This window comes from Papaver somniferum, chromosome 11, assembly GCF_003573695.1.
Source record: "Papaver somniferum cultivar HN1 chromosome 11, ASM357369v1, whole genome shotgun sequence".
Classification (NCBI taxonomy): Eukaryota; Viridiplantae; Streptophyta; class Magnoliopsida; order Ranunculales; family Papaveraceae; genus Papaver; species Papaver somniferum.
In genome coordinates this window covers 48,521,648-48,533,177 of record NC_039368.1, presented here as the reverse complement: position 1 = coordinate 48,533,177, position 11,530 = coordinate 48,521,648, and the positions used below count along the sequence as shown (strand labels likewise).

The following is an 11,530-nucleotide window of genomic DNA, read 5'->3' as shown; positions in this document are numbered from 1 at the left end:
GAATTCCGCAAACTGGTCTCACACACTTTACCACGATCGAAAAATACACAACCATAATCAAAACTAGGTAAAATAGCAACCCAAAACTCAGAATTCGCATTTAGCACTTTTAAACAACACCCATGAGCAGAATCAATATCCGCGACAAGGTCATCGAACTGTCTTACCTTATCAATTACCATTCTAGTATAATTAACACTAGAAGAAACATCAATATCTCTATCGATTATTGAGAATTTAGGTATCATACAGGAATTACAATCATCTATTACTAAAGAATTAGAATAATTTCGAGTGACACCCTTAATAGAATTGTAATCTTTAGCTCTCCTAACTTCAAAATACATACCATCATTACCAAACTTATTATCAGAAGTGAATGGTTTACCTTCTTGGTAGTCCAGAAACATTGTAGATGTCTTGTATTTCTGAACCTTATTAACATCACTAGATCCACTGACACAAGAGAATTCAACTACGGGTACAGATTGGAAATTACCTTCATTTGTTGCACTAGGAGTTGAAGGATTTGGTAAGAAAACTGTTTCTGAACTTGAATCATTACCTGAATCGAGTGGAATTGACTTCAAATTTACATCAACCTCGTCCTCAATCACCTTAGAATGAATTAACTCAGGTCCAAGTAAACCGGTGCCTTCAGATCCATATTTTAATTTCCCAGCATCTATCAATTGTGAATTGATACTCCAACCCTCAATTCCATCAGCGAAACTTAGTTGATTGTTGAAAACCCTTTTCAAGTCAGTTGGAGAATCAGAACTTATTGGTGTTTCCAGTAATTCATCGCCGGATCCAATTTTCTTCTTCAACAAACGTTCTTCAAAAGCCTTGAATTGATCAGCGAAGATCGTCTCCACGGCAGAGAGGAGTGCAGTCTCAAACTTATTCATGATAGCAGTCTCAGTAGCTCAGAAACAAGTCATGATCTCTAAGGATAGAGATAATTGAAGAAGGGGGAGAGAAATCAGAGGGCTTGAAGAAGAATCAGACGAGTTAGGGGAAGGGAAGAGACATAGGTAGAGAGGAACATATGAAATTGGGAGAGAAGATAATCTTTTGATTAATTCATTGATATCGAATCCTTACAACAAACACAGCCTATATTGTTGTGCAAATCAACTCACAACAAGAGTACCCAAGCTACCCTTCAATAGATAAGAAAATACTATAGTAACCCGTTGGTATGATTGTCATGAGACTCGGTTCATGACAAAGCAATTACCTTGATTTAACTTGTTCAAGCAACTGAGATCAATTTCTCTTTATCACTTAATTCAACTAACCATCTCAACCAACTTCACCATTATCCTCAACCCAAAAACCCTAATTCTTCAAATCCCAATTATTGTTCTTCTTGACAACAAATAGTCATATAGTTGCACGAAGAGGGTGGACTAGATGTCCATCTTGCAAACAATCTGTAGAGCGCACCTTTGGTTGTAATTATATACAATGCAGGTTCGTTCAATTCTGATTCATATCTTTCCACTTTATTAGACATCTAAAGCTTTTTATATTTTTTGTGCGGTTCTATAGATGCGGGAACGAATTTTGCTACCAGTGTGGGTTGGAGTGGTGGTCCCAGTATTACACGAATCATACTAACTGTTATCCACATGTACTTCAGAATCAGTCGAGGGAGGACCCGGAGGAGGAGCTGGATCCTTTCATGTTAAGGGTGTACTCTATCTTCATTGGGTTAGCTATGATGTCTATATTGGGGAACCCCGAATTTATGAACAATACAAACTTGTACAATATCCTCCCAGGTAAGGTTTTGATATTTGGGTTACTATGATGATTGTTTGCATATTTATAGAAGGCTATAATTGGGGCGTCACATTTCAATAGAGGGAATTCACATGAATTCCTAATGGCTATTTAGTTGATTAGGAGGTGTCCCAAAAAATATTTATAAAACCTAAATTTCCCTTTCATCCTAATCAATAGCAGCGTTGGTAACAACAATGCAATGAAAAAATTGATCGACAACTTAATCAAGAAAAGCAAGATGAAACCGGTTCACAATTCAAAATTTCTCCGCTGCACTCAATAATCCTGTGATGTTTGATCGACACAAACCCATCTACCATTTTCCCTTTTAGTGTTTTAAATGGTTTGATTTATTAAGATAATTAGGTTTGTAAAACGGTTAGGTTGGGTCAATTTGCTAACCGTAATTTTCTTCTCTAAAAGTATTACGGTTAGAAAACTAACGACCCTAATCGTAAAATTAGTATTTATAGTTACGGTTGAGTTTTTAGCCTTACGGTTGGATTAGATTCTTAGAAATATTTTACGGTTGAGTTTGATTTAAAACATACCAACTGTAATTTTAATAGGTTGGATTTTTATTTTTAAGAACATATTAAGCTCTAAAAAACCAAGATGATACTCTTTGAGTTACACAAACACCAGCTATATTGTTTGGGCTAAATGAAAACCATATCCATCAAAAATGAAACACTAACCCCATTTCAATTCAAAATTGTTGAGTTTAGTTTTCATTATTTTTTGCATTTCCAATCATGCCCTTCACTATACACATATGCGTATAAATTTTTCCTCTTTTTTTGTAATTCATTTTTTTTCCTCCTTCCCTAACAACACCGCCACCTCCAACCGCCGCACCACCAAAAACCACCACTCATCCTCTTCGTACTCTTCCATATCCACCAACACCTCCTTCTTTTTTCTGCTACTACCATTTCACATGGCCACCAATAGTACTTCCGCGACCACCAACCGGTTACGATGTTCAGATCTGACATCAACATCAGATCCTCCATACTTCCCCCTCCCCCTTCGCCACTAGCAGCAACACCTTCTCTTCCTTCTTCTATACCTCTATCAAACCCACAACCACCTCCACCAACACCACCTTCTTTTCTTCTTCCCCAAACCCCACCAGCAACACCTCCTCCTCTTCCTCCTTTTCCTCCACCACCACAAGCAATAAATTGAACTGATTGATAGTAATACGATTGAATCTGAGAGCCGAAATGATTCAGGTGTTTGATTATTATTACAAACTCGATTAGCGAAACCAAGGTGGGGATGGTGGAGAATTGATATCATGGTGGAAATGGACCATTGACGGGGATTCAATTTCATCTGCTTATTGTGTTGGGAGAAACGATGAATTTTAATGGCAATTTGAAGTTGGTAAGTAATTAAAATCTTATTATTTTACTGATTTTTTTAATTAAATTAGATATTGGATCTTGTTTTGGTGTAAATTTTGTTGAAATTGGGAATTGAAAAGTAACATAGAAAGAATAGAGCTAGATTGAACAAGTGTAAAAGAAGTAATCATGTAAAATATTTTGTGTACGTTGCTGTAGCTTTTAGTTTGTATAATCTGCTGTTAATCGAAGGTTTGTTATGAGGTTTTATATGACTTCATTCATGTAACATTTTGTGTGTGCTTATACTCCCTCATTTGTCGCTCACCAAGAGAATCTTCTTCAGCATGTTTAAGTTGGTATTTTTTTTTTTACCCGAAGGAATCAAGGGGAATCAGTGAGTGCATTTGTGGGTAAGGGAATCGGTGGATACAATTCTTGGTTTCATACAAGGTGATGACCATTTAAAAGGTCTAAGACAGATCGAATCTCCAGTGAGTTAAGATGAAGAAAGAAGTACTGGCATACAACCCATTTACCCCTTCTTCCTTCTCAGTAATTGGTTGACATCTAATTATCTGGCGTATCTGTTTGGCCAGATATTCTCTCTTGGAATGCCATAAGCATCACCTATTGAGAGAATTGGGAAGTACGTGGACCCAAAGCAATGGAATGAAATTATAAGTGACCCAGGAACTGTGAGTGATTGCTTTTAAATCTAGTCATGCAATTTGTTTGTAGATGATTTAGTCCAACTGGAAATCATGTCTAATTCAAATTTGTTTTATGTAACATGTCTTTGAAAGATTGTTTACTCGTTCCATGTCGTTTCCTGTTACTTTTAGTTTACATAACTTTCATTTTTCTTTTTTGTACCTTGCTGGAATTCTCTTTGCTTACATAAAGATAGTTCCAAGTGTGCAGGACCTGCTAAGGATTGGAGAGTACCTCCCTAGTTCGAGCAGCTCTCATCGATGAAACCAACCATTAATTATCCACCATATTTCAGGTTTTTAAAGAAATTGACTGCGTAACCAAAAAAATGGAACTGCACAAAGCTTAAGAAGTGTTAAATAATTTACCAGATTATGAAACACCTAAGAGTACATTTATGATGAAACCAATTTCGGATCATCTAATTTTGGTAGAACCGATTTTGGTTTCATCTAATTCTTTTTTATATTTTTTTAAACTTCACCCATATCTTGATATTTTGGTTTCATCTAATTTTGTTTTATCTTTTTAATCTAAGTACTGATCCCACATTATGATGCTAAATGATTGAGTGACCGGTGTAGGTGGTCAGTGTTGAATGAGTATTACAGTTGGTGATTGAGTAAGTAAGTGGTGATGGTGGTGAGTAGGTTGTTTTATTCCTTTTTATCTTAGTTTATTTAAGTGCATTTTCGGCATTATACTATACTTGATAATTTGGCCAATTTCATGTCTCAGTAGTTTTGAGTTTTCATTGTTGGCCGGTCAGAATTGCGGCTCGAGTTCGACGTACACAACAAGTACACATATGTTCAGTGGAGATGCTGAAGAGGTATTTGCATGAACCAATACTGTAGAGAAACTAATCAAGTTCCCACAGTTGAAAGGCCAGCTATAGTGTTTCCAAAAATCCCTTGTTATTAATCCCGATACTCCGCCACAACCAGGTCTTCCAAGTAAGAAGAAGAGAAATTTTAATACATGTTCACTTCCCAAGAAGAAGATGAGAACTTGTGGTAGCTTCCATGTTTTGACTACCCATAACCGAAGGACATGCCATGCTCGACAGATGTGAAGCCATTTCGATTACAATTCTTCGAATTTCAGTTTCAATTTAGTTTAGGCTACATATAATATGTATTTAATCTACTTTTCAGATTTTATTTTGATGTTTGTTTTAGAGTTATTTTTCATTTATTCTCTTTTCTATTATTTCTATAGCTAAACATGTTAATTTGTTGCAGGTGTGTCATGTTTGTTTCATTTTTATATTAAGTTTGGCAGAACTTGCGGGCTTTTGCAATCTGTTGGAACCAAAATAGATTTCATCATATTTTTGCTGGAACCCTTTTTGGTTTCATCATATTTTCGCCGAAACCCTTTTTGGTTTCATCATTTTTTACTGTTATTTTTCTTTCATATCTTAACAACATAAAAGATAATGTTGTATGCTGTTTTCTAAAGTAAAATTACTAAGTAGTGTTTTTTTGGTGTCGCAGATATATGATACACCATTTATGAATTTTAAAGATCTTCTTACATGCTTATCAAGTGTTACAACGTAGTGAATTAGTGAAATTCTTCCCAGTTTTTTTAAGTGACGATCAATGTTCCCAACAAAAATAGACATCATATTCTTTAGACATAAGCTATAAGGGACTACAAACTGAAATCAATTAAATCTTTTTTTACATCAACTGTAATTTGTCACCATTACAATTAGTCGATAACCATTTTACAAGTAGTTTAAACTTCAACACAAACTGAATTTGCCAAAAGAATGGTGCTTTTTTTAGGCACGACATGTGAGTATTGTTCTCTTTTTTCAAGGAGAATCTTATAGGCCAGCTTTGATCTCACATTCTGCACCTTTTCTTGTTGATCATCTTGACGGCTTTCGTATTTTTCTTTAACTCGTCTTCTTCAAGAATTCATAGAAAGGTTTGAAAAAGCGCCAACATGGAGATGAAAAAATAGCCGGCATATGTTGTCCCTCCTTTTTGTATCAAAGCCTTAATTCCAGATGCTTTCGTGCACAAATGATGCAACGAGCACCTATATGGCACCGTTTCTTTTTTTTTTCCCTGTTGTGAAATCAAAAGTAAACGATAAGCACCAACAAAATGATGAAACCGTAACTGAAAAATGATGAAACCTTAACTAAAAATGGTGAAACCAAATCCGGTTACATCAAGCAAACATCAAATAAACACACCCAACAGAAACACACACCCAATAGATATATGTAACCATAAGTGGAGATGGTGAAACCAAATATGGTTTCATCAAAAAAATGAAGACAATATAACACGCCAACAAAAAATTGTTTTCAATTTTTTACTCAAATTCGTCAAGGGAAAAATGATGAAGCCAAAGATGGTTTCATCAAAACTACTAGAATTAATCAACACACCAACAGTCCTGGTGGAACCAAATTCGACAAGAGAAAAATGATGAAACCAAAAATGGTTTCATCAAAATTGCCATAATTAATCAACACACCAACATTTCAGGTAGAACCAAATTCGACAAGAGAAAAATGTCGAATCCAAAAATTGTTTCATCAAAATGACCAGAATCAACCAACAACACCGAACTAGTTCTAGTGGAATTAAATTTAATAGTCGGAAAACGTAAGATTTGTTCATACCTACCATTAATGAACATCAACCAAAAATACGAATAATAGTAAGTAACGATCTTATTATTGATCAAACAACATGAGACAAAGGATTCGATTTACCTTTCGGAGGATTTTTAATCGTCTTCTTGAGTTGTTCATCTATGTTTCTCTCTTGTTGAGCATTCTTCTTTACCATTTTAATCAGTTTTTGTGATTTTTGTCCTACTTTTTTGAATTTAGGTCATAACTTGTCTCGATCTATAATTTCTAGTTTCTAACAATCCATATCTGGAAAAAAAAGAGGTTCCAGTAGAAGAAAATAGAATCAGAAGGGAAATGAATTTCGTGGACTTTTTTTTTTTTTTTTTCGAGAGATTAAGAAAGAGAATCAGACGAAGATAAGGTGGGATGGTTTGTTGTTTGTTTTTGGGCTGAGTAGATAAAGGGATATTGTAGCCAATTTTGAAATTTGGGTTTTTTTTTCCTTTCTTGTTTTAGTGGAGTTATGTTATGCAGATGTTGACAGCTTTGGGGCTGTAACGCGCGCGTTAAATTGATTTTCCAATTGTGTATTACTCATTTGGGGATGACCATACGCTGGTTGAAGCCACAAGCTTGCTCGTTCTTACTGCATCTCTATCCATCTACAGATTGGCTGGTAAGTTTCAGTTGTTGATCAATTTTAGCCTTTTTAACAAGCGTCATCTACAATATCTCTATCATCTTCATAAAATTGACTTGTATAAGCGGTTTGTTAGCTTCTGTTTTTAGCCTTTCTATGTTTGTAAGTTGTTCGACAAAATTTCTAATAGAAAAATTAAGTATGTTTGTACTTACTCTCGCACAGTTAGGATATATTACTTGGTTTCTTTATGTGTTTTGAACTTCAGATCTTACTTAACCCTAGTCAGTAGATTAGGGCAGGAATTTGTATCCAACATTTAAAAGTTGATTTTTTTAACCCGTTAGGCACGGATTTTCATTTTCACATAGAATTTGATTCAAATTAGGATATTTCTTTCCTGTTTTTGTCAGAATACCTTACAAAAGGAACAAAGACCTAACAGTATATATATGCATGTGTATTCTCTCCAGTTCATGAGATAGCAGCCCCGAAACCCAAGGACAAATATTTGACGAATGGGTAATACACTACAAAAGCACAAGAAATCTGAAGCAGAAGATAAATTTACTTGTGAAATTTGTTTGGAATCACATCTTCCGGCTGATAAGAAATTCAAGAGCAACTCCAACGACAAGCAAAACAAAGAATGAGAATGTGCATCAGAACATCACTTTTGCATCTATTGTATTGCAAAGCATATTGAAGTAAAAGTTTTCCATAATGACCACGGTAGATCCTTAATCAAATGCCCAAAATTCAAGTGTGACGTAGACTTGGAGATTCAATCTTGTCGTTCCATTGTCTCGACAGAAGCTTTTGTTAGATGGTGTGACTTGCTCTGTGAATCTGAAATTCTAGCTAAGTTTGGTCGTCACGGTAAACGAGTTTACTGCCCTGGTTGCTCTGAGGTTATTCTAAGTGAATGTGGTGATGATGATATTACAAGAACGACCTGTCCAAGTTGCGAGAAACTCTTCTGTTTTCGATGTATGATTCCATTGATGGACAAAAAAGGTTCATACATGCTGCAACAGAAACGACCTTCTCTTCCTAGATACAGTTGCACGAAAAGGGTGGACTAGATGTCCATCTTGCAAACAATCTGTAGAGCGCACCTTTGGTTGTAATTATATACAATGCAGGTTCGTTCAATTCTGATTTCCTTTATTGTTTTCATCTCTTTCCGCTTTTTTAGGCATCTAAAGCTTTTTTATTTTTATTTTTTTTATGTGGTTCTATAGATGCGGGAACGAATTTTGCTATCAGTGTGGGTTGGAGTAGCGGTCCCAGTACTCCACGAATCATACTAACTGCTATCCACATATACTTCAGAATCAGTCGAGGGAGGAGGAGCTGGATCCTTTTATGTTAAGGGTGTACTCTATCTTCATTGGATTATCTATGATGTCTATATTGGGGAACAGCGAGTTTATGAACAATACAAACTTATACAGTATCCTCCCAGGTATGGTTTTGATATTTGGGTTACTATGATGATCGTTTGCATATTTATAGTAGTGTCTTTGAAGCTTACAAAATACTTCATTATCGATTCTTGAGGGGGTTTTATCGATTTGCTTATTTATAGAGTATTTTAGAACAAAGTCTTATCAGAAAGAGGTGCTTATCTATGGGTTAGTGGTGTACTTCAATATACACACCTTTGCAATAACTTTGTATTTTTGTTTGTGATATATTGTAACTATGCTTAACTGCAGCTAGATTAGAGTGTGGAAGAACTTTTGTGGTTAGGCCAAAAGGAAAACACCTGGCTACTGTAGTTTGGCTACACGAGCTAAATCAGAATGGTTTCAGGTAACCTCTAATTCAAAAAATAAAATAGTTTTTTTTTTCTTTTCTTTTCTTTGCTTTCCTTCTTATTGTTAGTATTATCTTAGGGAAATCAAAAGATGACACTTGTGATATTTAATTTCGGATTTTGTAGCTCGTATCATCTGCTGGAAGAGCTGCCAATTCGAAATGTAAGATTGTGTAATTCCATCTTTTAGAAAGCTTTATTTCCAGAAAGTATTTGCATTTTCATGTTTGTTCTTATTTAAGGTTTAATTTTTTGGTTTAGATCAAGTGGATCTGTCCAACAGCGCCTCGTCGGGGAGTATCAATACATAATGGATTTCCTAGCACTGCTTGTAAGACCAAATGCATCTAAATTCTAATCTTATAGTGAATCTGCCTATTTATCTATTTTTAATTCAAAGTTAAACTTGAAACCTGACATTAATAAACATCTCTAATGCAAGCAATATTTGCAATCAGGGTTTAATATGTTGAACTTTGCGGAGGATGCTCGTATTGATATGGACTGTTTAGACGCAGCAGCAATACATGTTTCAAACCTATTTTCCACAGAACCCACTGAGAGTAGGTTTTCTTCCAGTGACTCTTCTTTATCTTTTGCATGCACTTTCTTTTTTGTTTGGACACAACAGAGGGAACTTGTAAATATTCCGTAATACATTAACATAATAATTATTTTATCTTTTTTATGCGAAAAGGGTAAAATTCATTAAAAACATAATACTATTAGGTTTTCATTATTTCGTATTCTTTGACAACCTAGTCCTGTTTTCTAGTTTCTTGCCCAATAGATTGGCTTTATCTGTTTTTTTATGTAACTGGTTAGTAACATCACATGTGCAATTTACAGTCAAACTTGGTGTTGGGGGATTTGGTATGGGTGTTGCAATTGCCCTGTACTCTGCTGCCTGTGCTGTTGAAGGAAAACTTACAAATGGAAGACCATACCCTGGTAATATATCTGCTGCCGTTGGTCTAACTGGGTGGCTTCCAATGGTCAGGTACAACTTTCAGTAATTGATGCACAACCTCTCTCTCTCTCTCTCTCTCTCTCTCTCTCTCTCTCTCTCTCTCTCTCTCTTTCCTTCTGATCGAGGATGCACAACCTCTCAGTCTCAGATGCATATTACTACATTAGATAGATGTAATTACTTTCCGTTTGAAATGTATTGTTTGCAGGTTCTTGATGGACAAAATAATAGGGTCTCAGGAGGCTGTTGCACGTGCGCAATCCTTGCCGCTTTTGCTCTGCCATGGCAAAGGTACATCATAGAATATTAGCTTAGGGAAGGGGACATAAACACATTGCAAGTTTAGGGAAGAGGACATAAACCCGAACCTCTAACAAAAAAGAGAAAAGCCTCTAAATAATTACAGTTTCAATCCTTGATTAATTATTGATGGGTCAAGTGACAACTTCAACTTATTGGATACTTAGTAACTCATGATAATTTATGGAAGTTGACTTCGTTATTATCATCTGTACGCATATGAAATGGTGATGGACAATATGCCAATTTGTTTAGAGCAGTAAGAAACGTGTGGTTTCTGAACCCATTTGGATTAATTATAAATTGCTTAGCTTATCAAAAGTTGTTAGCGTGTATCATATGTCATTATATTATATATTATACAGCTTCACAAAGTGTCTTATTATGTTATGCACGGGATGGATGATGATTCATATATGATTTTACGGTTTTAGATGATGATTTCGTTTGTTATGCATGGGATAGATGACGCATCCTTATCTTATTCTCTCATTGTAGATGATTTTTTTGTTCCTTATGAGCGCGGAGCCATTTCCTCTGAGATCTTCCGTTCTCCACTATTCCAAAAACTCACTTCAAGAACCTATGATAGGTATGAAATATGGTTTCTCACCTAAGTTTATAATAGATGTGTATTATATGGAATTATCTTAAGATCGCCATTCCTTTGTTTCTTGCAGACTTGGACACGCAACAAATACTGAAGAAATGAATGAGGTCTGCAATTGGTTAACAACAAACTTGGCACTTGATGGATCTGACTAGTATACGATTTTCTTTTGATTTAAGAAAGTTTACTCTAGTCCATAAAGTTGCAATTCATTGCAGTGCTTAAAGGTGATCTCTGATCAATGTGTATAAATGTTAAGCTAGGTTTTCTTTTTTTTTTTATCCGCATTTTTTTAATAGAATAGGCCTACCAGTGGTAAGCAAGAAAGTTGCAAGAATAATCATCAGCAACCTAATATTGAAGAGAAAAGAAAATCCCACACCAACAGGGGGCACCCCAAAGCTATGAGAACAGTTAAGTTATAAAAGAACTATCCCAATTAGATAGGATATCATCATGCTATATCATCGTGCTTCAAAAAAAAAAAAAAAAAAAAAAAAGATAGGATATCATCGAAGGAGTAACCCTTTAATTCATCAAAACTTGGACACCAGAAAAAAATCTGCATCTTGACTTGTTTTATAACTGAAGCAAGGCTTGCAGTAGCACTTCCAAAGATGATAACGTTTCCGGTCATCCAAACTGTCCAGCAACTACCAGTCGGGATGATTGGACAGATCTTCTTATCAGATTGAATTGCCAACTCTTGATTATAGAGTCGAC

General features: G+C 35.4%; 1 protein-coding gene and 1 long non-coding RNA gene across 3 annotated transcripts; one reads left to right on the top strand and one right to left on the bottom strand.

Annotated features, from left to right (window-relative positions):
* Positions 1-5,536: 5,536 nt before the first annotated feature.
* LOC113320315 lies at positions 5,537-6,735 on the bottom strand. The gene is made up of 2 exons (XR_003346029.1): positions 6,604-6,735; positions 5,537-5,944 (listed from the first exon to the last, which is right to left on the bottom strand). It is a non-coding gene; the product is annotated as an uncharacterized LOC113320315 (long non-coding RNA).
* Positions 6,736-7,004: 269 nt separating this feature from the next.
* On the top strand, positions 7,005-11,307 carry LOC113320313 (acyl-protein thioesterase 2-like). 2 transcript variants are annotated; one of them, XM_026568236.1, is made up of 11 exons: positions 7,005-7,141; positions 7,579-8,250; positions 8,350-8,573; positions 8,827-8,923; positions 9,054-9,090; positions 9,189-9,258; positions 9,386-9,490; positions 9,777-9,927; positions 10,106-10,188; positions 10,696-10,789; positions 10,878-11,307. In XM_026568236.1, exons 3-11 carry the CDS (start codon positions 8,474-8,476, stop codon positions 10,960-10,962), a joined length of 822 nt encoding a protein of 273 aa, XP_026424021.1. In that variant the 5' UTR covers positions 7,005-7,141; positions 7,579-8,250; positions 8,350-8,473; the 3' UTR covers positions 10,963-11,307. The 2 variants fall into 2 exon arrangements, with proteins under 2 accessions (XP_026424021.1, XP_026424022.1); XM_026568237.1 differs by having other exon boundaries at positions 9,007-9,090.
* The last annotated feature ends 223 nt before the right edge of the window (positions 11,308-11,530 follow it).

Coding starts and splice junctions, on each gene's coding strand:
- LOC113320313 (XM_026568236.1), top strand. CDS start 8,474: ATGTTAAGGGTGTACTCTATCTTCATTGGATTATCTATGATGTCTATA. Junction 9,259..9,385: donor TGGATTTCCTAGCACTGCTT/GTAAGACCAAAT, acceptor ATTTGCAATCAG/GGTTTAATATGTTGAACTTT. Junction 10,189..10,695: donor TTTGCTCTGCCATGGCAAAG/GTACATCATAGA, acceptor CTCTCATTGTAG/ATGATTTTTTTGTTCCTTAT.